General features: G+C 67.4%; 1 protein-coding gene across 1 annotated transcript in view; it reads right to left on the bottom strand.

The window, feature by feature from the left end:
- Positions 1-5,536: 5,536 nt before the first annotated feature.
- Positions 5,537-26,198, bottom strand: part of ADGRB2 (adhesion G protein-coupled receptor B2) — a 109,391-nt gene continuing 88,729 nt past the window's right edge. Inside the window, exons 2-31 of the mRNA XM_082329560.1 lie at positions 25,233-26,031; positions 21,227-21,310; positions 20,031-20,195; positions 17,330-17,494; positions 16,311-16,475; positions 16,131-16,232; positions 15,876-15,982; positions 15,261-15,455; positions 15,102-15,170; positions 14,894-15,002; positions 14,673-14,819; positions 14,033-14,108; positions 13,859-13,961; positions 13,520-13,563; positions 12,335-12,461; positions 11,679-11,782; positions 11,298-11,400; positions 10,881-11,031; positions 10,540-10,609; positions 10,353-10,419; positions 10,146-10,231; positions 9,475-9,573; positions 8,340-8,511; positions 8,172-8,267; positions 7,943-7,982; positions 7,114-7,766; positions 6,686-6,721; positions 6,238-6,342; positions 6,044-6,097; positions 5,537-5,893 (exon numbers count right to left, since the gene is read on the bottom strand). Of these exons, the coding sequence (XP_082185686.1) occupies positions 5,699-5,893; positions 6,044-6,097; positions 6,238-6,342; positions 6,686-6,721; positions 7,114-7,766; positions 7,943-7,982; positions 8,172-8,267; positions 8,340-8,511; positions 9,475-9,573; positions 10,146-10,231; positions 10,353-10,419; positions 10,540-10,609; positions 10,881-11,031; positions 11,298-11,400; positions 11,679-11,782; positions 12,335-12,461; positions 13,520-13,563; positions 13,859-13,961; positions 14,033-14,108; positions 14,673-14,819; positions 14,894-15,002; positions 15,102-15,170; positions 15,261-15,455; positions 15,876-15,982; positions 16,131-16,232; positions 16,311-16,475; positions 17,330-17,494; positions 20,031-20,195; positions 21,227-21,310; positions 25,233-26,031 (4,488 nt within the window). The 3' untranslated portion in view covers positions 5,537-5,698. The remainder of the gene's footprint in view (positions 5,894-6,043; positions 6,098-6,237; positions 6,343-6,685; positions 6,722-7,113; positions 7,767-7,942; positions 7,983-8,171; positions 8,268-8,339; positions 8,512-9,474; positions 9,574-10,145; positions 10,232-10,352; positions 10,420-10,539; positions 10,610-10,880; positions 11,032-11,297; positions 11,401-11,678; positions 11,783-12,334; positions 12,462-13,519; positions 13,564-13,858; positions 13,962-14,032; positions 14,109-14,672; positions 14,820-14,893; positions 15,003-15,101; positions 15,171-15,260; positions 15,456-15,875; positions 15,983-16,130; positions 16,233-16,310; positions 16,476-17,329; positions 17,495-20,030; positions 20,196-21,226; positions 21,311-25,232; positions 26,032-26,198) is intronic.

Raw genomic sequence — 26,198 nt, forward strand, 5'->3', positions numbered from 1 at the left:
GGGCGAGCTGGGTGCCCCGATCCCCGGGGTGGGGGTGAACCCCGTCCGCTGGCTGCCATCCCTGTGGAGCAGCCCTTCCTCCCCCCAGGGACCAGAGGGGACCCAGGTGTTGGCACCAGTGATGGCGTCGCTGGCCAGAATGGTTGCCACTGTGGAAAGGAGGGTGGCCCTCCAGGGATGCTCCTCAACTGGCATGGCACTGGACCACAGCACCCGGCCGAGGTGGGAGCCGCCCAGGGCAGAGCCCGCAGCATCGGGGCAGCCAGTTCCCCCAGTGCCATGGAGCTGATGCACCGTCCCTGGTGCCCGCTGACTTGGGGACGGTCTGGCCCAGGACAAGGTGCCTGGTGTCAGAGCACTGGGACGGGGTCTCTGCCACCATCCCTCCCGCTGGCACCGCTGCCGGGATCCAGCACCCATCCTGGCTCACACCGCTTCTGCGCAGCCTCCGGCTCCGCACCGCAGAGACGTCCCAGCCCCAAACGCCGCCCCGCTGCCCCTCGGCCTGGCTGCCCAGCTCCGCTCCAGCATCCCCTCTCCGCACAAGCCAGGCCACCCCGAGCCCCTGCAGGCAGAGAGCAGGCAGGGAGCAGGCAGGGAGCAGGCCCAGCCAGGGCAGCAGCTGACCCACACAAGTTTGGGTCTGGGGGATGCAAAGCTGCCACATGTGTCCTCGGGTCCCCATCCCTGCATCCCCTCTCCGAGGGATGCCCAGCGCAGCACAGCACCGCCGGGCCCCTGCTCAGCCGCTTTCCTCCCAAATTGTGATGAATCTATTTACACTGAAGCTTTACAAATGTGTGTTAGGGACACATGCATCTCAATAAACGCGCTCTAATTAACAACTGATATTTATTCAGCCCACAGTAAATAAGCTGTCGCGGGCAAACCAAGCGACGCTGCTTTTGAAGAGCGGCTCGACTCTGCCATTTATTCAGCCGACAGCCCCCGAGAAGCGGTGACAGAGCACTCGATTCTCCTGTGAGTTGCCTACTGTAGTAATTAAGGGTAATTAAAGCAAGTGGGTATGAAATACAACGAAATTTTTATAATTCCTGTTTATTGGACAATTATTCACCCCGAGCTGTTCTTTCTTTGTGGCCGCCCAGCAGCAACGAACCCCACGCGTGAGCACGAGCGGGGTTTGTGCATGGGGTGGGTGGGGGGAGCTGGGGCGGGTGGGACCTGCCCTCGCCCCCAGCACCAGGCTCGGCCCCACGACGCGGCCCCACAGCCCACCCCGGCCCCACAGCCCAGCCCAGCCCCACAGCCCGCCCCGCAGCAGAGCAGGGACGAAGGGCAGCCTCGTCCCTTCCTCTCAAGCCAGACCCCTTGCTAACACCAGCACGGCCAGCAGCTCCCAGGCCCTCAAATTTGGCTGTGAATCACTTTGGGGGTTTGCACCTATCCCTCCTGCTGCTCTTCCCGTGCCTCAGTTTCCCTCATTTGCCAAGGTGCTCCCACGGGTAAATTGTCCCCAATCCAGCGGCACGAAGGGACCCTGCCGGCGCCGGGAGCATGGGGACAGCCACGGCAGGGAAACCTCCGCTCCGTGCGGCTCCTGCTTCCCCTTGCTGTGCCAGTGCACGGGATCCGTGTCTCCGGGGGAAGGAGGCCGGATCCTGCTCCCCCAGCCCTCTGCTAAGGGGGAGCAGTTTGTCTCCAGCCCGTGCCAGCATCCCCTGGAGCGATGCCGAGCTGGGGGATGGAAAGCAGGATCCTGCGGCCCCTGCCCACCGACCCAGGACGGAAAAAGCGGAGGCAAGCTGCACTTCCAAGAAACAGCCGCTCTGGCTGCCAAGAAACACGAGCCGGAGCAGAGCCCGGCAATTTTCGGGCTGGAGACAATTTTCCCTCCGACCCCGAGCGTCATGCGGCGGCTGCGACGGTTGGGTCACCCCAGGGCTCCCCGCCTCCCGTGCCGAGCTCAGCCCCGGCGCTGCCGCCATGGGCCCCCCCAGGGCCCCCCACTGCCGGGGGCTGAGGGCTGGGGTAACGCCGGCCGGACCCTGCCAGCTCGCAGGCAGCTGCCAGCACGCTGGCCCGGGCAGCGCACAGGAGGGAATTCCTGTGGGGAGGATTTCGGCGGTTCAGCATTTATTTCTGCACCAATTTGGGCACAAACCTCCCGATTCCAGTGTTCGCTGGGAAGGAAAGAGCCCGCGGGGATTCTTCCCAGCTTGACGGGGCCCGTTTGTTTCCGTAGCGTTAAAACAGCAGTTTTGCCTCTTTTGGAGGAAATACTTTGCCGAAACATGAAGGGAGAAGCGGTTGGGGAGCCAAGCGGCAGAGCTTGCCGTCCCCCCGCGCCGCCGTGGGCTGCGCAGCCTCAGAGCCATTTCTCCATCATTTCCGCCCCCCAAACTGAACATTTTTGGTATGGGGGGGTGGGGAGCTTGGCTCAGCTGGAAGCTGCAGATGGAAAATGGCTCCAGAGCTCTCCGACCTGCTTGGACCCGCCAGCACCCCCCAGTCGCTCCCCAGACCCACACACCCTCTGCACACCCCAGGACTGGGGGCTGGCCCCCCGTCCCCCCTTGCCGGAGGACACTGCGAGCCTGCGCCTCTCGCCCGGGCTCCATTCCCTCACCGCATATGGCGTCTCCATGAGTAATAAAAGCTGCTAATTGTCAACAGATGCCCCAGGAAACCCTGATGCTGCCTCTCGCGGCTGCGTTTGGCTGGGAAGGGAGAGGAGGGGAGCTGGAGCCAGCCCCGGGACCCCGAAGCGCGGGGCGGGAGGATCCCAGAGCGTGGCGGCTCCCAGCAACTGGAGCGAGAGGACGCGGCTGCTATTATTAGCAAAATCAGCAGCCGAGCCAAGGCAGCGGGCGAGCATCCCCGGGGAGGGGCCGGTGCCCCTGACCCCCAGCATCACCCCTGGAGCGCAGCCTCCCACCCCACGCCCTCCGTGGGGCCGGGGAGCCACGGCCGGGCCCCACCGCAGCCCCTCGCCGTGTCCAGCCCTGCCACCCTCCCGTAGCCTCTCCGGCAGCCCCGTCCCCGCTGGCATGGGCAGCTGAAGCCCCCGCGCTCGGGCCTGGCCCCTTCCCCGTGCCGTGGCTCCAGCATCTGTTGCACAACTGGAGCTGGCGCCAGCCCAGCGCCGGCAAACCCGGGGGCAGGAGGCGGCTGTGCCGGGCCCGGGCCCCCTCGTCTCCCCTCTCTGCCTTGTTTGAGGAGGCTCTAACGGGGGAGAAGAATTTGGCCCCTTCCCTCGCCTCCTCCGTGGGTGGTCGCCCCCTCCCTGCTCCCATCACTGTGCTGCAGCCCCCAGCCCGCTTCTCCCCACACCCCAAACACGAACTGGGTGGTGCTGGGATGAACTGGGTTATGCAATGAACACGTCAGCCTTAATGGAACAGCCTGGGGTGCCAAGGTGAGACCCCCCCCACTCTGGGAGCCGCATCCTGCCCCCATGCCCCAGCATGGCTGCCCTGGGGCTGGGAGCAGCATCTCCTGTCCCATCCCGCGGGCAGCCCCCCTGCAGCTCTGCTCCGCCGCGGGCCCCATGCCAGTGGGAACCAGTGAGCTGCTGGCGAGACACTGGGAGGCTGAGGGAGCCGGTGGGAAACCACAGGGCTGGCGCTGCCAGGCGCGGGCAGAGCGGCGGGAGCAGGGAGCGGATTGCCGCGCAGCACCGGCGGCACGGCCAGGCTGAGCCGGGGCTCTGGGTGGGAGGTGTCTGCCCCCTCCCTCAGCTCTGCCTTGCCACCCACCCCCCAAAATGCATTGTCCTCTCCTGCAGCACCCTGGCCCAGTACCTTCCTGCACCCCTTTTTGGCTCCCATGGGGGTCCCCTCTCCCATGGGGGTCCCCTCTCCCATGGGCACAGCCACTGCTCACCCCTGGCGAGGGACTCCCCCAGCAAGGATGCTCGGTCCCTCCTGGCCGCACCGTACCGGTGCCCAGCCGTCAGTGCCGATTGAGTCGTTGCGGGCGCTGGCAGCTCCGTGGGCTCCCGAGGCCGGTTCGGGTAATGACGCTCCCTTTTCGCCCGCCTAATTTCATGCCTCGTCTCGCAATCACGTCTCCGTGGCCCCGGGCCTGCGCTGATGAGGACTAATTGATGCCGCGGCAGGGGAAAGCGCAGCTGCCCTGGGGTGGTGGGGGCTGGCAGGGCCCCCGACCCCAAGCACCCAGGGGCTTGGGGTGCCCAGGGCTTGCAGGGTGCTCCGCACCCTACACAGCACCACAGTGCAGGTGAGGAGTAAACCAGCACCTTGGAGGCCACTGGTCCCAACTGGGCAGCATCCTTTGCCCGGGGGTCTCAGCAGTGCCAGCATCCCCCGGGAGAAGGGGGTCGCTGCCAGCCCCATGGTTCCCACCAGCTCCATCCCTGCGGGAATGTCGCCTGCCCGAAATGTGGTGCTGGAGGGTGCTGCCTGCTCACAGGTAGCCTGTGCTGAGCCTGTCCTTGCCAAAGCAAGCCCTCGGAGAAGCTCTGGTGGCTTCTCCTAGAGGGACGTGATAGCCATGACCAGGGCACGCTTCCCACCAGCGCAGTGGCCACACAGCCCTCCCCGGTGCGTTACGGCACGCTGTGGTGGGAGGGTTCTGGTGCCACCATCCAGCTGCCCAGGCACCTGATCCACGCCACGGATTAACGCTTAGCACAGACCTCGTTAGTCCCAAGGTGCCGAGACCCACGCTGCAGAGACGTCCTCTCCTCCAGCACAGCCCTGCCCCAAGCTCGAGCCCTGCCCCTGCTCTCCCAACAGCTCCCGGTCCAGCACGAGCCCAGCGGTCACGGCCACGGCTGCTGGCCCCACTGCCACCCCCCCGTGTCCCAACACCCCGGCCCTGTCCGTCCCCACCCCGGTGGCACCCGCACCGTGGCCACGGGCAGCACACCCACATTGCAACGCCCAGCTCCGGCTGTGCCAGGGATGCTCCGGCAGCGTGAGGCACCCCACGTTACGTGCCTCTGCAGACTGCATGGTAATTGCCCCCGAAGTTACTAATTTGCTCATAGATTAATTACTGTGTAATTTACTGCTCTTGGCTCCTGCGATAAGACGCTCATTTGCCACGCAGCGCGTGGGTGCGGGCTCAGCCCTGGCCAGCGGCATCCTGTGGGCTCCGGGCAGGGGCACAGCCCACGCGGGGAGGGGACCGGGGGGAGCAGACAGACCGGAGGTCCCCACTGGGTGACGGCCACCCCCCTCCCCAGCCGGACCCCCCGACACGAAGCACGAGGCGGTGGCCGCGGCCCCACGGCACCACAGAGAGTGAAATTTATTTCCAACAACGACAGCACCTGCCCCGTGGGGTGGGGACGGTGGGGAGGGCTGGGAGGGGGCGGCCACGGGGCCCCGGGGGGCGAGGGCAGCTCGGCCCCGGGGGGCGGCCGCTCGCGTGCACACGGTGCACGGCGTGAAGAAACATCCCGGTAGAAAAGAACGAAGATCTGACGGCCTCGACGGCCGGTCCTGCCCCGGGGGGGGTGCAGGCGTGATCGGTGGGTGAGCATGGGGGGTGCGCGTGTCCCCTCCGCACCCACGTCCGGAGGGTGGCAGGGAGGAGAAACCGCGCAAGGACAGGCGGGAGGCGGCTGTGGCCGGGGGGGAGCGTGGTCCCTGCTGTGGGGACGGCTCCGGCCAGGCGGGGCCCCCCCGGCCACCGAGGAGGACAGAGCAAACCCAGCGTCTTGGCTCGTCCTGCGCCAGGGCGATGGCGGTGGCAGCGGGCGCGGGGCTCACACCTCCGTCTGGAAGTCGCCGTCGGCTGCATCCAGGCTGGCGCAGGGGCCTTCCCAGTCCGCGCAGCGCAGCTCCAGCCGGTCCCGCTTGGTGCTGGGCAGGGAGCCCAGCGTCATCGCCTTGAACGTGCTCCACGGCTTTGGCGGCGCGGCCGGTGCCTGCGGTTGCTGCTCTTCGGGGCTGGCTGCATCCTGCAGGGCGAGGGGGAGCTGTGGCAAGCGGCCGGGGTGCATGGCGATGCACGGCTCTGTCCCACCAGCACCCAGCCCTGGGACACAGCCACCCACCTCCACCCTCCAGCCCCATTCAGGATGGGGTGGATCAGCTCCAGGGGCACTTACATTGGCCGTGCTCTTCTCCCCGCCGCCCGACGAGACGCTCCACCGCTTTTCTCGCTGCAGAAATAACCACAGTGCTCAGCCCCAGCATCCTCCCCGGGATGCCCTGTCTCCCCTGTCCTCCCCGGGATGCCCCAATCCATGCAGGGGGAGGTGGAGGAGCAGACCAGGGCAGGATGGGGCCCCCAGGACCTCACCTTGGAGGAGCCGGCAGCCGGGGCCCGGTACCGGTCCAGCGTGTGAAACTTCTGGTTGAGCTCATGGTAGAGCTCGGAGTGGCGCTTCCGCGTGTGCATCACCTTCTGCAGGGCGAGAGCAGAGCCTGCGGCCGTCAGCATCCGGCACGGCCCCGCGCCCCTCGGCACAGACCCCCCTCCCATCCCTGTCCCCCTCCCGCCCGCTCACCCCCTGCCTTCCCGGGGCACCCAGACGAGCAGCAGAGCCCGCTGCAACACTCCCGCTTGGTGCTGGCATTTTAATCAAGAGCCAACGCTCGTTATTGCTTGGCATAAAACTCCTCCGAGCTGGGTTGCTGCTTTGCCGACAGTGAGCCAGAGGGACCCGGGGACAAGGTGGTTCAGTACCCGGATGGCACCCGACCGCACGGCGGGCACTGGTGACACCCGCTGCCGTGGCGCGGCTTACCTCGAAGTCCAGATCAGAGTATCGCAACCTCTTCCTCTGGCAGGGGACGCGCGGGGCCCAGAGCAGGGGGAGCAGATGGAGAAGAAAAGGGAAAGGTCTTTGCAGGTTGGGGACGTGGGGGGGGAGCAGGGCAGGGGGGGAAGCTGATGCCAGCCCCAAGCCATGCCACTTGCAGGGGGCAGAGCCTGGCTGGAGACAGGGCTCCCGGCCGAGCTGGGGGACGTGCAGCTTATCCACCGTGCTGCTGGGGTGAGGGCAGCACCAAGCAACGGGTGGGATGCCGAGCAGCGAGCATGGGGGCAACTCATGCAACCCTGCACGTGCACACACACTCATGCGTGCTCTTGCACACTCACCCAACTCCCTCCCCCACATCTCCCTCCCCACACGTGTCCATGGGCACACTCACATGCCAGCCCCCCGCTCACCTCCAGGGACCCCACTTTCATGGCGGAGCCAGGGACGGTGCGGGGCATGGTGCGGCTGCGCTCTGACAGCTCCGAGGCCAGGATCTGCCGCACGGTGGGATGCTGCTTGAACTGGAGGCCGTAGGGGGCCTTCACCGTCCCGTAGGGCTGGTTCAAGTTCACGTGGTCCACCGCGACGAAGCTGGGGTAGGCATCCCCCTCGGCCGCCGGGCGCCCTGTCCCGCCGGGCACCCCCTCCTCGGTGCCGGGACCGCGGGTGCCTTCCTCCCGCGGGAAGGGCTTGAGGCTGCCGGTCCGGCGGGGCAGCACCATGTAGTCACTCTCCCGCGGGGGCTCGGGGGCCCGCAGCCAGCCGTACTCCAGGGGCCGCAGGCTGCTCTCCGTGCACAGGTAGACGGGACCTGGCGTTTCCAGGCTGAGCTGCTGCGCCGGCGGGTCACCCAGCTCGCCCAAGCCCGCCACCACGTTGGGCGTCATCTTGGGGACCTGGACCAGGATGCTGGGGGGAGGGATGTTTCCTGGCAGGCTGGAGAAGCCCAGGCCACCCTCTGAGGTGGTGTTGAGCTTGGGGTCTTCATCCCCATCCAGGGAGATGCGGGACAAGGTGCCCGTGATGGTGGCGGGGTTGCAGGTGTTCACCTCCTTGAACAGCACTGCGGGCAGGGAGCGGGGTCAGAGCCGGCCCCGGGGGTCCCGCGGGAGGGCGGGGAGGCTGGACCGACCCCCTGCGCGGTGGCATCGCGCCCACCCCGGCACACGCTGCCTGTCCCTCCCAGGCGTGGCACGGTGACATCCCCGTCCCCAGCACAGGGGGCAGGGGAGACCTCACCTGTCTGACACGCCAGGTCAACGTCCTTTTCAAAATCTGTCTATAAAAATACAGAAAGAGGGGAGAAAGAGAGAGAGAGAAGAGAGAAAGAGAGGGGGAGAGATGGGGAAATGAATGGATCTTGGCCAGCACAGGGAGCAGTGGGGTTTGCAAGGGGGACCCTGCCCCAGCTGGGGGGAGCAGCCCGGCCCAGCCCTGCCGGTGCTCGCGCCAGCGCTGCCGCACTCACCAGGATCTGCACCTGCCCGTTCTTGCAGGAGTCGGGTGAGTTTTCATTCTCCTCGCTCCTGCACCCCCCCATCTGACACTTCACCACGTCCTGGACCTGCGGGGACAGAGCCGGTCACGGCCCCGCGGCCTTGGGTCCCCCCCCGGCACCCCTCCGGGGCCGCCCCACCTCTCGGCGCAGGAACCCGTGTACGGTGATGATGACAAAGCCCTGGACGGAGTTGAAGACGGCGAAGAGGACCTGGAAGAGGATGGAGCGCCGGTCGGTCATGGCGAGCACGGCCGACATCCAGGTCAGCGCCAGCAGAGGCAGGACCACGCAGGAGCTCCACAGCGATGCCCTGGGGCAGGGAGAGAGGGGCCGGGGTGAGCCCGCTGCACCGGGGCCGCCCCACGACAGCCCCCCCGAGCATCGCCCCCAGCCCCACAAGCGTGGTCGGGGCTGACCGTGCGTGCACAGCACGGAGACTCGAGCCCAAGCACCCCGCAGATGCCGTGTGCCCCGCCAGGCCCCCCGCTGTCCCCTCTTCCTTGGCGTCCCCAAGCCGGCGCTGGCTGGGTGCTCGGGGCACTGCCTGCCTTAGGGCATGGGGGCCCATGGGCTCCTTCACCCCCCTGGCAGCCCCGGCACAACCCCAGGCTGAGCCATCGGCACCACCGAGCTGGCCCGGGCAGGGCACAGCCACGCGCGCCCCTGTCCCCACATAGGCAGTGCAGCTGGCAGCAAGGGTGCTGAGGGGATGCGGGGCCACCGTCACCCTCCCACAGCCGCAAGAAGAGCAGAAAGGGGATTTCTTTCTTTTTTAGCAGTGAATTTTGGGGCTGCTTCTATTGCAACTAAACCCCCGGGAGCAGGGACCTTGGCTGACCAGGGTGGCAGTGGTCACAGCACAACCCTCTGGACACATCCCAGCCAGCACCCGTGGGGGCTCACGTGCCGGGAAGAGGGTCCCGGGGATGCCCCCGAGGCCAGGACCGGCCCATCCCCATGGCGTGGTGGCCCCTCGTACCCTCCCCGCTCCCAAGCCACCCCGGGGAAGAGGAGCTGAGCCCCCCGCGCCCTGACCCCGGAGATGACGTGACCTGCGGGAAGCCATGCCATGCAGACGTGATGGCCGCGGTAGGGCACGTGCACCCCGCGCCCGGGGCCGCCCCGAGCACACAGCCTTCACCCTGCCCACGGGACCCCCAACCCAGCGCCCGTCCCTCCCCGGGGCGATGCCCAGAGCCCACCCGCCCCGCTCCCCGGGGTCCAAGGCTGTGCTCGGGGCGGGGGGCGAAGCGGGCGCGTGGCGGGCACTAACATGGCGCTGCTGGCGGTGGCGGAGGTCATGGCCGCGCTGGACACCACGCCGCACTTGGTGCATTTCAGCAGCAGGTTGCCGCAGGGTGGGGGCTTGGAGCTAAGTGCCCACCACCCCCCCGGCGCCCCGCGGCCAGGACCGGGCCACGCGGGGATGCAGGCGGGGAGAGCAAGGCCGTGGGAGAGCAGGATGGGGGAGGGGGGTGGGGGTCGGACAGATGGATGGACAGATGGATGGATGGATGGACAGACACACGCAAAAAGCAAATGGGAGAAGGAAAAGAGAAAGAGAGAGAGAGAGAGAGCCAGGTTAGTCGAGGGCGGCAGCCGCTGTTAATGAGGAGCCGGGGTGGCCAAGCGGCAGCGGGATGGGGCAGGCAGGGCTCAGCCCCCTCCGCTGGCGGCAGGGAGGGGTGTCCGCAGCGTGTGGCTCCCCCTTCCCCGGGGGAAGGTGTGGGGGTGACTGCCCCTCCAGCTACTGCCCCTCCAGCAGCCCCCAATGAGGGGCTGTGGATGCCCCGGGCTTGGTCCCCGCCTCCCACTGATGAGATGAAGTCTGCCCCATCCTCAGCCCGCTCCCGGAGGAGACCCCATGCCATGCCCTGCAGTGTGGCAGGGCAGGGTGCTCCGCGCCGGCCCCAGGGAGAGCCCCGCGGGGCGCAGGGCACTTACCCAGCTCGCTGCTTTTTGGACTTATCTGAAATGCCATCGCGGGACATGAGCTTGTTGAACACGATGATGCCGACCAGCATGTTCACCTTGGGCGAGAGCGGTGCCGGGGTTAGGGCCAGGCACGGAGCCCTCCACGAGCCGGGGCTGGCAGGAGCTGCCATGCACCGGGGTGGGTTTTGGGGGTTCCAAGGCTCGGGGTCAGCTCACCAGCACGATGACAGCAGCAGGTCCCACGAACGCGTAGAGCAAACCGCCCTCCAGCGAGAGCCAGCAGCTGCGGGGGACCGCGGCGTGTCAGGGGCTGACGGAGAGGGGACACCCTCCGTCCCCATCCCCTGCTCCCAGCCCAGAGCAGTCCCCGTGCCCAGCCCTGTGTCCCCCTGTCCCCACATACTAGCTCGCCGTCCCGTAGCCTTTGGTCCGTGTGAAGCCGACGGAGACTGCGACGACGAGGGCTGGCAACCCTGGAGAGGGGAGATGAGGCTGGAGCTGCAGGGGGGTGGCATCGCTGTGCCCACCCAACATCACCCCTGTGCCAGCCCCCATGGATGGGGACAGGGATGGGGCCCTTCTGGCAGCTCCCCATGGTCTGGCAGGTCAGAGGGTGCCACGTTGAAAGAACTAAGACACCTAGGTCTGCTTTCCTCCATTGTGCCTCAGTTTCCCCTTCTGATAACCCTGGGGTGCGCCACGGAGGGGCACGCCGTCCTGGGATCAGCCCTGCCAGGCTCTTACCCCATCCCAAGCACAGGAAGCGCTTCCTGACCAGGCGTGTCCGGATCCGGCCGATCACCGCCAGGTAGGACTGCCAGGCCTCCGTCAGCACCCAGCAGAAGGACGAGAGGAAGAAGAAGTGGAGGAAGGCGGCCGTCATGGTGCACACGCCCTGCGGGGACAGGGGCACGTCATCACCGCACCACCGCGGCCACGCACCCGGCACCGCGGCGGTTAAACTCCCACGCCCGAACGAGGTTTGTGTCAAAGCCACCGGCGCGAAGGATTTAATCCCGAGATCGAGTTAATCCAAATCCAATCTGCTGCTGGGAGCCAGCAGGGACGAGGTGACCGGCCGGGAAGAGAGGGCTTGGACCCCGCCGCAGCCCCCGCGCCCACCCGGGGACCCTGCAAGGGGGGCACGGTGGTGGCACCCACCTTGCTGAGCATCTGGGACTGGCCCACGAGGATGAGGACGTTGGAGGCCAGGATGGAGACGCAGAAGTTGAGCAGGATGATGGAGCGCTCCGACTTGATGAACCTGCGGGCAGGAGCAGCGTGGGGCCAGGGCACCAGCCTGTCCCATGTCCCTGTCCCATGTCCCCCGCATGCTGCTGGCAGGCGGGCGCTGTCCGGGGCCAGGGACAGTGCCAGGCAGCCCAGGCACCTCTCCCACCCGGCTGCCTCTCTTCCCAGCACATTGCATTTAATCACATTGATGCTGAGCCTTTGCTCGCACCGTGTCCCCCTTTGCCACCCCCTCCCCACATGGTCTCGCACCCCAGGTGCCCCCCGGGTCCCCAGCTGTCCCCGGGTCACCTCCAGAAGGCAGCGTAGATCACCAGCAGCGTCAGCAGGGCCATGCAGGAGACGGCGCAGCCGATCATCAGCGGCACCGACGGGGTGCCCGAGGGGTCCATGGCCTGGGGGGGAACAGGGGGGGAGCGGCTGAGCCCGGCCCCCCATGGCTGCCCCCTGCCAGCCCCCTGCCCCTCACTGGGCCCCTCCACCCCCCCGGTTGGGGACCCCCGGGCGCCGGAGGGGGTCGGTGGCGGCGGTGGCGCAGCCAAGGCGCCTTCCCGGGGACCCGCGCCCATCTCCATGCCAACAGGGGATGCGGGCGGAATAGCAATGGGGTGGGGGGATGCCTGGGGCCGGGGCTGCCCCCTCCCCTCCTTGCACACAGCAATGCCCCATATCGAGCCCTATCGACCACGGCAGCCCCCTGCCCTCCCAAGCCCACCCTCGGGGTGCCGGGGAGACAGGGGCCCTTCCCTTGGGTGGTGGGAGACACCCCCCTCATCCCCCCAGTGCCCCCCCACCCTGTCGAGGTGCCTGCAGGCAATGCAGCCCCTGCCCCTCCCCATCCTCCCCCAGGACCCCCACCTCAGCCAGGTCCCACAGCCCGGGGATCGCCCCCCATCCATGGCCCGTGTCCCCAGCAGGCTCGTCCCTGTCCCAGTCCTGTCCCCTACCAGGTCTCTGGGCAGCTGGGCGAGGACGGCGAAGGTGGCGAGCTGGCGGCACTGGCATTTGGTGTGAGCTGGGAGGGTCTCCAGGGTTTGGCAGCTCTCCGTGTCCCAGTTTCCCAAGCCAGCATCCCTGATTAATGGGACCAGAGTGAGGGAGAGCAATTTGAAATGATCAAACACCCAGGCAGCCCCTCACCCCTCTCCTGAGTTAACCCTTTGTTGGCCCCTGCCTGGGGGGGGTAGACAGGGCGGGGGGCACTGCCAGGGGACAGGTTAATCCCCCGAGCCCATCACGGGGGCCGAAGCCATCCCTCCTCCGGTTGCCCCCGCCTGCCCTGGTGCTGATCCCCCTGGGGAACGGTGCAACACAAATGCTTGATTTTTAATCATCCCACCCAGGTTTGGGGGGGCAAACCGCAGAGGGAGGGGGCCAGGCCCGGGAGGAGGGGTGGTGGGGATGGAGGGGGGCCGAGGCAGCGCCGGGGCAGGCAGGAGCAGCCCCCGGGCCCCCCCGGCACCCAGGGCCCCCCCAGCACGAGCCATGGCTCACGCAGCAGAGACGTGCTACCTCCAAAGCCAGACTGCCCAGGAGCGGGCGATGCTCCCCCCGCTGCCACGGGGACCCCTCCTGCCATGGGGACCCCCCCGGGAGGGAGCCGGGAGGGGGTGCCCCGCGGTGACGCTGGCCACGTGCAGGGAGAGCAGCCACAGCTCCCAGCAAGGCGGGGAAACTGGGAACTGGGTCTGTGGGACAGCTGGGGACGCAGCTCCCCCAGGGCCAGGCTGAGACCTGCCACGCTCATCACAGCCACACGCCTCCCCATCAGCAGGGGGGGCCGTACTGGAACCAGTGACCCCGAGGTGTGGAGCACCCACAGGCACTGGGTGGGGGGGCCCCGCACTGCCGCCCACCCTCCCGCCGTGCCCTACTTTCCCTCGCTCCTGCCAGAGCGCCGGGCTCCGCGCTAACAAATTGCATCTGGCAGGCTGGCGGCATCCGTCCCCGGCGTCACGCAGAGGCAGATCGATCCCGTGGCAGCACAATTCACCCGCAGCCCTGCTCCCCGTCCCTCCCGCCACCTCCCCAGGGACCGACGGGGCGCTGGGACAGCCCAGCCCCACTGCCCAGCATTGCCCACCAGCAAGAGCATGGCCGGGGTGTCCCTGTCCCCCCCGTGCCCCACTCACGTCCTCGAGTAGTCCCAGGTGACGCACTGCGGGTGGGACGTGCCCTGCGGACAGACGGACGGGTTAGTGCTTTGCCCCCCTGCTCTGCTCCCAGCCCCAGGAGGGTGACGGGCCCATGGGGACCTGCCTGGGGACCCGCCTGGCTCCCCCAGCGCTGGCACGTCCCCACCGTGGGCACGGAGCCGAGTACTTGTGGCCACTGGCTGGGAGCTGCTGGCCCCTGGCCAACTCTCAGTGCCTGGGGGTGAAGGGGCCGGTGAGACCCACATGGAACTGAGAAGTGACACAGTGACACGATGACATGGTGACACAGTGATGGGACAGGAGGGGGACACTCACGTTGATGATGTGGGAGAGCTCCACCAGGACGAGGGGCTCCGCGGGCTTGGTCGGCGGGCGCACCGTCACCATCAGCACCTTGGAGGTGACGGCCAGGGGGGTCCTGCAGGGAGGGGCACCGGCTGTCACAGGGACGGGGACACGGCGCGGGGCGCAGCGGGCAGCCCCACTCACCTGGGCGGGGGCAGGATCAGCCCCAGCGTGCGGTACAGCACAGCCCCGATGACGAAGTGGGACGACTCATCCGTTTCTGCAGAGAGAGGGGAAGGGAGAGCGGCGCTGCGACCCAGCGCCCGGCACACGCGTGGGCTCAGCGAGCTCACGCGCACACGTGAGAGCCCACACGGCTGCCCCCGACACGCGTGAGGGGACACGCACCCCCTCCCCGACACAGGCACGGCACACACGGAGACACGCAGGCACGCGGGCTGGCAGGAGGCCGTCTGCACGCTCACACACGTGCACTCCCAGATGTGCACTCTAGCACATGTGCAGCCCCAGACATGCAAGCTGACACATGTTCACGTGCACACACATGTTCACATGCACGCTCCCAGATATGCATGCTCATACATGTGTGCGAATGTGCACTGCACCACGTGCATGCTCCATGTGCACAACACCAGATGTGCACTCACACATGTGCGTGCTCACACCTGGGTACACACATGCACACTCCCAGATGTGCACGCTCACACCTGTGCACAGCACCAGACGTGCGCTCACATGCTCACACACGTGCACACCCCCAGGTGCACACTCGTGCACACACACGCAGAGCGTGCTCGCTCCCGCGGCCCCAGCCCGGCCTCACCGGCGGAGGCGAGGCTGAGCACCTCCCTGGGGATGAAGAGCTTGTCCTCGGAGCTGCGCGCCCAGTCCTTCATGCCCCGGCGCCCCTTCATGGGGAAGTTGATGTCGCTGGAGACGGCGGAGACGGGCTCCCGCTGGATGCTGATCACTGGCAGGGCAGAGCGGGCGTCACCGGCCGGCTCCCTGCGCCCGCTGAGGTCCCGTGCCCGCCCCATCGCTCACCCAGGTTGTCGGTGACGATGAGGGAGCTCTGGAAGGCCTTCAGCGCGTCCCCCACCAGGTGGATGAAGTCCTCCACCACCTTCATCAAGTGCACGGAGCCAGGCGAGACCTGTGGGCGAGGGACCAGCTCCGCAGCCGCCAGGACGCGTCCCCGTGGTGGGGACATCCCGGCTGCCCCGGCCACCCACCCATGCCCTGTGCCACTCACCTGCTGGGCATCCTCCCACTTGTCCCGGTTCTCCGCATCCACCATGTAGCTCACCACCTGGAAGAAGCGCTGCGGGGACGGGGCTCAGCGGGGCTGGGGTCCGGGGACCGACCGCCTCCACCTCCCCGGGGGCGTCCATCGCCGTCCCCCGCCCGCTACCTGCACGTCCTCGGAGGTCGGGGTGTAGGTGGCCCTCTTGAAGGTGTCGGTGACGTTGCGCAGGATCTCCACGGAGAAGAGCAGGTCCCCGCTGTAGTAGGTCTTGCGGGCCATGAGCTCCAGCAGGCTCCGCACCACCTGCGACATGCCCTCGCCCGCCAGCACCCGCTGCCCCTTGGCCAGATGCTCCCGCAGCTTGTACGGGGGGGGACACCGGTGTCACTTGGCCACCAGCACCCTCCCCGGCAGCGCTCTGTGTTCCCAGGTCCCTCACCATGCCCGGAGCAGTGGGGACACTGCAGAGCTAATTGCCCTCATTAGGGCAGCAGCGGGACGCAGGGGGTCTGGGGGGTCCTTCCCATCCCAAGAGCCATTTCCCAAGGACACAGGAGCACAGCTCGGACCGGGGTCCCCCTCCAGCTCTAGGATAGGGTCCTCTTTCCCAGCCCTGCCCAGGCAGCCCTGCCTCAGTTTCCCCATGCAGCAGCCAGCCAGTGAACAAGACAGCTGCTGGGTTTCCCTGCCCTGGAGGGGACGGCAGGGGCTGGGGACGGGGCAGACTCTCCGCGACGGGGAGGGGAGGCCGGGGGGAGCCGCGCCAGAGCGTGCACCTACTGAGAGATGCAAGTATCGGTACTCGTGGGAGATGCAGCGGGCGAAGCTGGGCACACCCCAGTAGGCGACGCCGTGGGGGCTCAGCAGGCACCGGCGGCTGGCGGACCCTGCGCGGGAGATTCGGGTTCGACGCTGGCACGGGAATCGCGTCCCCGGCACGCCGAGGACAGGCGGCACTGCCCAGAACCCCGATGCCACCCTCTGCCCTGCTCCAGGGCATGGCAGGTTTGGGGGTGCTCGCCCCACGCCCCTCACCCGTGGCGTTGGGGGGACATTTGTTGTAGATGATCTCCCCGGCAGCCGTTTTCTTCCAGGTCATCAGCATGACGTACTCGTCCTTGCACATCTCGTGGTAGGCTGCGGGGCAAGAGGGGGATCAGGCGCAGCCCAGATGCAGGGCGATGGGCACCGGGGTGGCGGGGGGTTGCCCCGTACCTGGGCACTTCTTCTCGTTGCAGGTCTTCACCTCCTCGCCGGTGCCCTCGCAGGGGTAGCCCTGCACTCCGGTGCCCTCGCACATGCGGAAGCGGCGCTGCCAGCCGGTGTCGCAGGTCTTGGAGCAGAGGCTCCAGTGGTTCCAGGGGCCCCACTTGCTGTCGGCTGCAGGAATGGGGGGACACCATGGGACACCTGCTTCAGCACGGGGAGCGGCACCCGGGGGGACGGGCTGATGGGCCCCAGTGGCGGCTGCCCCCCGCACCATGAACTGAAAGCCCCGCAGGGTATGAAATCCATGGAGCAATGATTTAAATCTCTTTCAGACGAGACCGGCGTCCCCGTGCAGCCGCCCGGCTGCTCCCCCGCCGCGCTGGCAGCCCAAGGGCACCCTCGGCACATGGCAGAGCCGCTCCCTCCCTCCGGCTGCCACGACAGCCACGGCGCAGCACCCACCTCCCTCTGTGCCTGCGACCGATGCCGGGGGGGTGAAGGACAAGACGAGGATGGGGGTGAAGGACAAGACGAGGATGGGGTCGAAGGACAGTTTGAGGACGGGGTCCATCCTTTGGCCTTACTACCCCCCTGCCTGGTGTCCCCCCATCTGCAGAGCCGGCCCCAGCCCCACGAGCTGCCCCGTGTGCATGCACAAGAACTCGCACGTGCTTGCACACCGGGACCTGCAGCCACCCGGCACCGACGGGTCCCCCCAGCGTGACGCAGGGGTGAGGGCAGGGGACAAATCCCCGGCTCCTCCACCTGGGAGGTGCCTGGAGGGAGCAACCAGCACAAGGGGGGCAGCTGCTGATCCCTAGCATCACCCTTTGGCTCCTGCTCCCCCGTGCCCACATCTGCAGCGGAGGGGGCTGCCGGCATCCTCGTGTCACCGGCAGTGACACCGCAGTGACCTTACAGCAGATGCACGGCTGGGCCACGTGCTGACGTGCCGTGCGCCGACACGCCGTGCCGGCAGCACGCGTGGCCTCCCCCCGGCTCCCCCCCAGCGCGCGGGGCCTTACTGGGACAGGTGGGGTTGGAGCACTCCCGGGCGTCGGCGTGGGCCCCCCGGCACTCGGCCCAGCCGTGGGCCGAGACGCTGCACTTGCGCGTCCGCTGCTGCGTGCCATTGGCGCAGGTGACGGAGCAGCGGCTCCAGGCGCCCCACTCCAGCCACTGCCCTTCCACTGCGGGGACAAGCGAGAGCGGCGTCAGCCCCCACCGGCCGGCGGCCCCTCAGCCGCGCGGCCCCAGCTCCCCGCGACCCACGCCGGGCTCTCCGTGCAACGGGTCCAACCTACGGACGTACCGGCTCCTCCTGTGCCAACCTCAACAGGCAGCACCGAATCCTGCCCCAGCGGGGGGGGACTGTCACCAGGACTGGTCCCTGCACCCCGAGCAGCTGCTCCTACAGCCCCGCTGCACTGCAACGCCCAGCCCTGCTGCGCAGCCACACTCGTGGGACCCCGGCATCGCTCCCCGCCAAGCCCAGCAGCCCTGGCATCGCTCCCCGCCAAACCTGTGAGCCCGAACATTGCTGTACAGGCCAGGGCAGGCGGGGAAGGAGCTGCTGTGAGCTTTCATCACTCCAGCAGCATCTCCACGGGGCTGCCGTGGCAAAAGCCATGTGCTGTGGGTGGCATGTCCCTGCTGGAGCTGCTGCAGAGGGGGTGCACCCTGTGCACCCCTCAGCTCCCGTGCTCCCTCCTGCTCCCAGCTCACTGCCGGCCTCCCCACGCCACACATGGGGTCCCTGCGGGGATGCTGGCCCCGACATGGCATCCCTGGCCATCACCTCAGAAACCCCATGGCCACCACCACAGCCACTCCTGGCACACAGGAGGAAGGGACGGAGATGGTGCTGCCACCTGCGCACAGACAGACCCTGCAGCCGCCCCCCTTCGCCATCTCCAGCCACCTCCCCGGTGCCCCACGACGTCCCTGTGCCACCCCAGTGCCAGCGCGGTGCCTGCCGTAGGGGACAGGCAGCCGCAGCAGAAGGGGAGGGAAGGAGCCGGCTCCTCCATGCTCCCCAGGCTGGTCCCCCATGCCTGCGGTGGGGGCTCGGGCCCCCCGCCATGGCCGATGGAGCCGGCTCTCCATCCAGGTTTCCAGCAGGGACAGGAGGGTGCACCCCATGTCACAGCACCCATGTGCCCCCGGGCCGTCCCAGGTCCCCACGGCGGTGCCACCCGTCCCTCGCAGTGCCGCAGCCCCGTGCCGGGAGCACGGCCCTGGCTCTTGGCCGGTGCCGTCTCTTGGCATTCCCGGGGGGAAGGAGGAGCAGGGGGAGAGGGAGGTACTGACCCGGGCAGCTCGCGATATTGCAGGGCTTGGCCTGCAGCTCGGGGCCCTCGCAGGCTTTCCCTCCACGCCGCGGGGCCACGCACCGCCGCGTCCTGGTCCTGGCCCCTCGCCCGCAGGTCACCGAGCACAGGCTCCATGGGGACCACTCCTCCCACGCGCCGTGAACTGCAACACAGCACAGCGCCGTTGCCGCACGCCCCCGGTCCCGCGGGGGCTCCAGCCTCCTCCTCCTCCTGGCACCAAGGGGTCCTGGCCATCGCAGACCCCTCGTGCCCTGGGCCAGGGCTCCATGGCAGAGCCTGGCACGGTCCCTGGCTCCCCTCCACGTCCTGCTGGCACCGCCTGCCCCACCATCACACCCGAGCCCGAACCCCAAGGGCCCTGAGCAGGCAGCGGTGCCGCTGCCCCTCCCTGCCCTGCTCCAGCCCCCGCTTTGGGGTCCCGGTACCGGCGGCGCACGTCCCCCCGCACCCACACACAACCTGGCTCACCCCAACCCATGTCGACACGCTGGGCATGGCCACCCCTCGGACACGTCAGACCCACGGGAGCTCAGCTCACCCGGGGAGGGAGCGGGGACCCACATGACACACGAGCATCCTAAAGGATGCTCCTCCGCGAGCTGTGATGTCCCTGGAGTGCCAGGACAGGGCTGCACTCCCCGGTACAGAGGGGAGCGGGCACCCATGTGTTTTGGGGGTGCAAAGCCCCCAAAACATCCCAGGCTCGGACAGGGTAGCTGGCCGCTGCTGCAGCACCCTGAGGGCCCTCCGATCCCCAGTGTCCCACGTGAGACGCACGGACACCCCCATGGACAAACGGGCCAGTACGCAACCCAGTGAGACCCCCGGCACCCTGCCTGCCCACTCCTGCCTGCGACCTGCCTCGCAGCACTGAGCAGGGACCCCCCCACCATGCCGGGCCAGGCAGCTGCCCAGCCCCGAGTCCCCCGGCGCAGGCTCCAGCCCCCGCTTCTCCCCCAGGACAAAGCCTCGGAGAAACCCTGGGGAAGCTCCGAGTTTGCCGGGAGGGAGGATGGAGAGAGGCCGCTGGCCGAGCTGCTCCTAAGGCCAAAGCCCCGGCAGCAGGAGCGGTGGGGTGGGGTGGGATGGGGCACCCATTCCAGATGTCTCCCCCAGCTTGCTGCTCCCCAGATGGTTTCCCAAGAGCTTGGTACAGCCACGAAGGCGAGAGGATGGGGGAATGCCAGCGGGGCTTGGCGCAGCCCAGCGTGGGATGGGCAATGCCCGCTCCCAGCACCCCCCACCTGCCAGAGACCCCACACCCCCAGAGACCCCCCGGCAAGACGAGTCCCCGATTGCTCAGCCCTTTGGGCACCGACCCAGAGCCCAGCTGGCAGCGGGTACCCCCCAGCCGGCACCAAAGCCCCCCCGGTGTCCCCACATCCCCCCGTACCTGGGCAGGTGGCCGTGTTATTGCAGGTCCGCGTCTCCCGGAGCAGCCCGCTGCACAGCGTCCCGTAGGGCGAGGAGACGCAGGAACGCGTCCGCACCTGGGAGCCCTGCCCGCACGTCAGGGAGCAGACGCTCCACTGGGACCACTCCTCCGCCGCCGGGTCCCCTGCGGGAGACACGGAGCCTGAGAGCCGGTGACTGCCCGGGGGGGCCAGGGAAGGTCCCGTGAGTGGAGCCCCCATGGGGGGACGGGAAAGCGGCTGAGCAGCACCCGTGAGTGCAGGGACGAGGAGAAGGTGCCGTGGGTGACAGGGATGACACTGAGGACAAATGGGGCGAAGGAGCCCATGCCACATTCCAGACCCAGCACCTGGAGAAGGGGTCGGGGCACAGGATCGCACCCGGCACGAGGGACAGCACCCACCCCGGGGCAGCCTGGGCGGCGCGGGCAGCGCAGGCAGCCTGGCGCGGCTCCCTCTCCCCACCCAGGCACAGCATTGACATTTACAACAACCCGGCTCTTATTAAGCTTGATGATGTCTCTGAAGCTATTGGACAGGCCAGAAGAAAAGGCCATCAGTTTAAATTAAAACGGAATATACAGAGGAGGGCTCCGAAGGGGACGATTTGTCCTGGAGACAGACAGGACGCAGGCTCCGGAGCAGGGCTCCCACGGAGGTGACAATGCCCTGCGGCTGCTCCATGTCACACGGGGACCCCAGGACCGGAGCGGGTCACCACTGGGGTCACCCCACACTCTGCCCAGCAGCTCCCAGGGGGGCAGGACCCCCGTGAGCACCCGAGCGTGGCCGGGAGGAGATCTGCATGCCAGGCACACGGAGCGGAGCTCCTCTCCCGACGCCGGGGCTCATCCATCTCCCGCTCGCCTCCGAGCCCTCCGACCATAAATCAGGGGGGGCTGGGGAGCGGGGAGCAGGACGCTCAAATTACCCAGATGGATTTGCCAAATAAATACATTTGAGCGAAACAATTAATGGATTTTTTTTTTGCTTTACAACCCTCGGAGGAAGGTGTAAAGGAAAAATATATAAATGGAGCAAATTAAGTCGGTCTATGGGCAGGAAGCAAAGGGAATCGCTCCGTCTCCATCACCCCTGCCTACGGTCAGGCACCCGAGCCCAGCGCCGCCGGTGTCCTGTGCCTGTCCCCGTCCCCGTGCCGGGGCAGTGCCAGTACCTGTCTGGGCCATGTAGACGGCTGGCTCGTCTGCTGACCGCGGCCACTGGGTTTTCACCTTCTGGTTCTCCTCGACTGCATTGCCTGGAAGAGAGAAGGGCTCCGGTGAGAGCGGGCAGGGGATGGGGATGGGGACAGGCCACCGTGGGTCAAGGGACATTGCAGGGAGGATACAGGGATACCCAGCCCCACGTGGCATCCCCGAGGGCTAGAGACGGTTTGGCATGGCTGAGCACACTCACAGCTCCCCAAAACCACATCATGGCTCCCCCAGAATATGTCACCCCCTGTCACAGTGCCTGCAGCTGGAGCACAGCCCCAGTGCCGCGTCCCCGGTGCGGCCAGGGTGCCCGCGCCCCTGCCGTGCTGGGCAGAGGTGCTCTCTCGTCCCCACTTAACAGCTTGCTGCAGTGAGGTGGCACAAATTTATGGCTCGGCTCACCAAAAATAACAAGAGATCCATCAAGAGCACTTGGCGTGAAATTAACTGGCATGTGGAGGGCTCGGCGGGAGGCGCGGCTGTGGGCGCGGGGGGGGACGCCTTCCCCGGCCTCCCCCACACCCTCCGGGCCACCCCCCTGTCCTGCAGCAGGGTCCCTTGTCCCCACACTCGGGCGCAGGACGCTGGCAAGTTCCCGTGCGCTTGCCCTGGGCACGGCACGGCAGCACCGGGGCTGCTGCTGCCGGCGGATGCTGTGTGTCACGGCAAACAGCGGGGGCTCCCCGGGCACGGCCAATTGGCCCCCCAGGCATGTGGCCCCCCAAAGTGCCATGGGCACCCCGCTGCTCTGCCAGCCAGGAGAGCAGCCAGGGATGGCACAACTGCCTCGCCGAGCTGTCCCAGCCCTGCCAGCTGAGCACAATGATGTCCCCAAGGGACAGAGAGGAGGTGACATGGGGACACCTGGCATTGGCGGGAGAGGCCCCATCGTGCTTAGGGCACGCTGCGGCTCCCATTGCAAGGCACACAGGTGATATACGAGCCCCAGGCAGGGAGCTCTGCCTGCACTGACACTTATTAGTGCCGTAAACCAGACCCAAATTTACTGACTTTTGCCTTCAACCCTGCCCGGGCCCGTCCCCAGCGTGGGCTCCTCGCCGGCGCCGGCGGTGGAGCCGGGCACCCTCGGCTCCTCTCCCCGTGAATCCCGCTCCATGGCACGGCGGGTGCAGGGGTACCCGGGGAGGTGCAGGGGCTGCCCTGGGGGGTTCTGTCTGGCCACGGGGCTGAGCTCCCCACAGGGCCACCCGCCCCCGTGAGCAGCACGGCAGAATTACACACGTCACGGCAAGCGCCCGGAGAAAACCATAAATCCCGAGGATATACGAGGCCGCTCTCCCTGGCTGTGTTCGACAGAGACACCAAATTCAATTTCCTTCGGAGAGCACTAAATCCCCAGCCGTCACCGCGGGGCGGCCGCAGCCATCCCCGGCACCCTCCACCCCAGCACCCGTGCCTGGTCTTGCCCTGGGGGTCCCCCAGCACCCCGCACCACAACATGGCTGCTGGGCTGCAAGGGCAGGGGGGTTCTTTAGGGGAGCCCAGGTTGTCCCCCGAGGCCAGTCGTGTCCCCGCAAGCCAGCAGCCATGGCCCCATCCCAGCACCACCTCCCCGGAGGCTGGTTTCTGAAGGGTGATGGGTTTGGGGCAAGGGGAAACGCAGCCCGGACCAAGCCCCAGAGCTGGAACCGCTCAGCCCTGGCGCTGCAGGCTCTGTGCCCCCTCCAAAGACCCCCCCATTGCATGGCTGCAATGCGCCCAATGTCACCCCGCAAAGTTTCAACCGCATCCCCGCTCTCCGCCTGCATGGACCCAGCACCGCATTGCACCGAGCCTGCATCTCCCTGGCTCCAACCACGTCCCCCGTGGAGCCGTGTCATCGAGGGGATGGCGCGGGGGCCGGGGACCCCGGGGGCACCGCCGCGGCTGGGAGCGGGGAGGCCCGGGGAGCGGCTGGGCGGGTGCCAGCCCCCGCGTCGCTGCGCGGCTGCGGCGCTCGGCGGAGGAGAGCCGGTGAGATCAGCGCTGGGCGCCCGCCAAGGCTCTGCTCACAGGCGCCATTCAGCCCCCCGGCCCTGCCTGCCACCGCCACCCTGAAAGGCGGCCATTCTCCACCCCGCACGGCGCCGGGGGGAGGCCAGGTGGGAGCCCGGGACCCCCCCTCGTTGCCATGAAGGCCGCTCTGTGCTCCAGCCCCGCAGCCCCGCGACCCGGCCCGGCGATGCAGGCGAACGCCCGGGGGGGAAATGCTGCATGGGGGCTGCGCCGGCTGGCAGCGGGGCAGCCGAGGCAGCGCATTACCCTTGCGACTCCAGCACCGCAATAACATTGTACCTCTGGGCGCCTCCAGGTTTTAATTGAATGTCAAATGTAATTTGGGGAAGAAGCGGGAGCTCGCACTCTCGCCCTTGCAGCCGGTTGACGTGCCGGTCTGCGGAAAGGCGGCAGGCGGCTCGGTGCTCGAGCGTGCTGGGTCTGCGGGGACCCCCTCTCCAGCACCCAGCCCAGCATCCCCTCTTTGAGCCATGCTGGGCATTACTATCCCCCGCCAAACCAGCCATGGGGAGGTGCAGGATCCCCTGGGAACCAAGGGGACGGGGCATCCTCCAGCCTGCAGCACCCGCTGCTCCCCAGGCAGCCCCAGGACACAGCAAACGCCGGCCCCTATGGCATCCCTGGGTGCCCCGGGCAGAGAACCAGCCAGGCTGAGCTCAGGGATGGCACCTCAACCCAGCACTGAGCTCTTAATCGTCCAGGCGGAGTTGCATTTAAAGGGGGGGGGGGGGGGGAAGAAGAAAAAAATAAAATAAAATCAGCTCAAGCGGCTCCCCTCAGGATGAGGCGATTTATAACCCTGCAGCTGTAACGGACCGGGGATTTAATCGGGGGATCTGCCCGTAATGACATTTAGCTCCTGAAATAAATGCTAAAGCCCAATGAAATTATAGATACACCCACAGCCCATCACCACCACCTAATCTGCTGGATAAAGACCCCCACACAGCTAAGTTGGGGATTGGTCCTTCCCATGCATCACCCGGGGCTGGTGCAGGGGCAACATCTGGCCAGATGTGCCCCAAAAGCCCTGCATCACCTCGCCGGGCTCGGCAGAGATGGCCCACGGGTGAAAGAAGCGCTTGGGCACGGCGGCTCCCTGCCACGGGCAGCCCAACACCGGTGCCCAGGGCGGGGGTGAGCACGGCTGCTTTATCTTCACTTGAGGTTCCTGCAATTCCGTAACGAGCAAATGGCTTCATTCCGCCTGGTTAATAGCCCGGCCGCACCGTGCCGCCGTGCCGTGACATCCTGCTTGGAATAACAAGCACCCGGGCTGCAGCAGTCAAGGGTAATTTGCCACGGGAAAGGGTCATTTTACCTGCAAATTGTTTTCCACGTCTCCACCAATGCAGAGTGACAGGGCTCCTGCTCCGGGCTCGCAGTCAGGCGAGCAGCAGCCCTGCACGGGGAGGTGGCAAGCAAGGCCCCGGGGCCACGCAGGCTGCGCCAGAGCAGCCGTGGCAAACAGCCGTGGCCGGCACGGTGGGGAGCGGTGCTAACAGGGCCGGCCGGACCACGGCCAGGGCAGAGTGAGCTGCAGCTCCGCCGAGCCTGGCCATCGCTTGGGCGAGGTGCACCTGGCGCTGGGAGCATGCACAGGATTTGCACGGTGCATGGCTTCCCTGCTCCATGCGCAGTGCCCAATTTGCACCCTCCTGCCCTGGGGAGCACACATGGGCAGGATTCCTCCATTGCACAGCTTCCCTGCTCTGTGCACAGTGTCCAGTTTGCACCCTCCTGCCCTGGGGAGCACACATGGGCAGGATTCATCCATTACACGGCTTCTCTGCTCTGTGAACAGTGCCTGATTTGCACCCTCTTGCCCCAGAGAGCATGCACAAGCAGGATTCGTGTGTTGCACCACCTTCCTGCTCTGTGCACAGCGCTCCTGGAAGCATGCACGGGGCAGGAGGCTCATCCCCGGGGTGCTCTCTGCACCCCACTCACCATGTGGGACCTCGGGCAGGTCGAAATCGTTGGCATTCGCAGAATGCAGGTCGGTGGGGCAGCAGTCGCTGGTGGCGGGCGGCGGAGCGGGCGTGTGGGCGCTGTGCCGTGTGCCGTTGCGCCGGGGTGCCGGCGGGCTCTCCGCCTGGCAGCTGCAGCCGGCATGGGTGAAGCCGCAGCGGCGGGCGCCGGGCGCCTGCAGACACTCCTCCAGCCAGCGGCAGAGCACGCTGCAGGTGAACTGGCTGGAGTTGTTGTTGTTGATGAGCAGCACCTCCACGAAACGAAACTCCAGGGCTTGGGGGGCCAGGAGGCGGGGGGCCGCCTCGGGCTCGGCCGCCAAGCAGAGCTGCACAAAGTTCTTGTCGAAATGGAGGAAGGTGAAGGGCCCCGCGCCCTCGCACAGCTCCAGCTCGGCTTCCTCGTCCTCCTCCTCCTCCTCTGGCCGCTGGCGGGCAGGCAGGGGGCTGGCGGCCTCGCCGCGGGGGTCGCAGGTGTAGTTGGCCAGGTAGTGGTCAAGCGGCAGCACCATGGGCGAGAAGTGGGTGCAGACCTGCTCCTCCCGGTTGAAGCGGAGGTAGAGCGAGTACTTGGTGGGGTCGGGGTTCTCCAGGGTCCAGGAGCAGCCGGAGGAGATGGTGGGGAAGAGGTCCTTGAGGGAGAAGGAGCCGTAGAGGACGCCGGAGGCCAGAGCAGAGCAGGCGCTGGGAGCCGGGTCGAAGCCCCGCGTGAGCCACAGGAGAGACGATATCACAGCCAGTAAGAGGGGACCAGCAGCGGTCATCCTATGGCATTTGCCCTGGGGGAGAGACAGACAGACAGACAGACAGAGAGATGCTTACTGGGAGGCATGCTGCTGCAGGCTCCCCGCTATGCCAGGGGCGTCAGCGCCCTGCACCGAGCCCCAGCTGGCATGGGAGCAGCATCCCAGGTGGTCCATGTCCCCAGCTGCCACCTTGCAGGCAG

This window comes from Platalea leucorodia, assembly GCF_965183815.1.
Source record: "Platalea leucorodia genome assembly, chromosome: 18".
NCBI classification, from domain to species: domain Eukaryota; kingdom Metazoa; phylum Chordata; class Aves; order Pelecaniformes; family Threskiornithidae; genus Platalea; species Platalea leucorodia.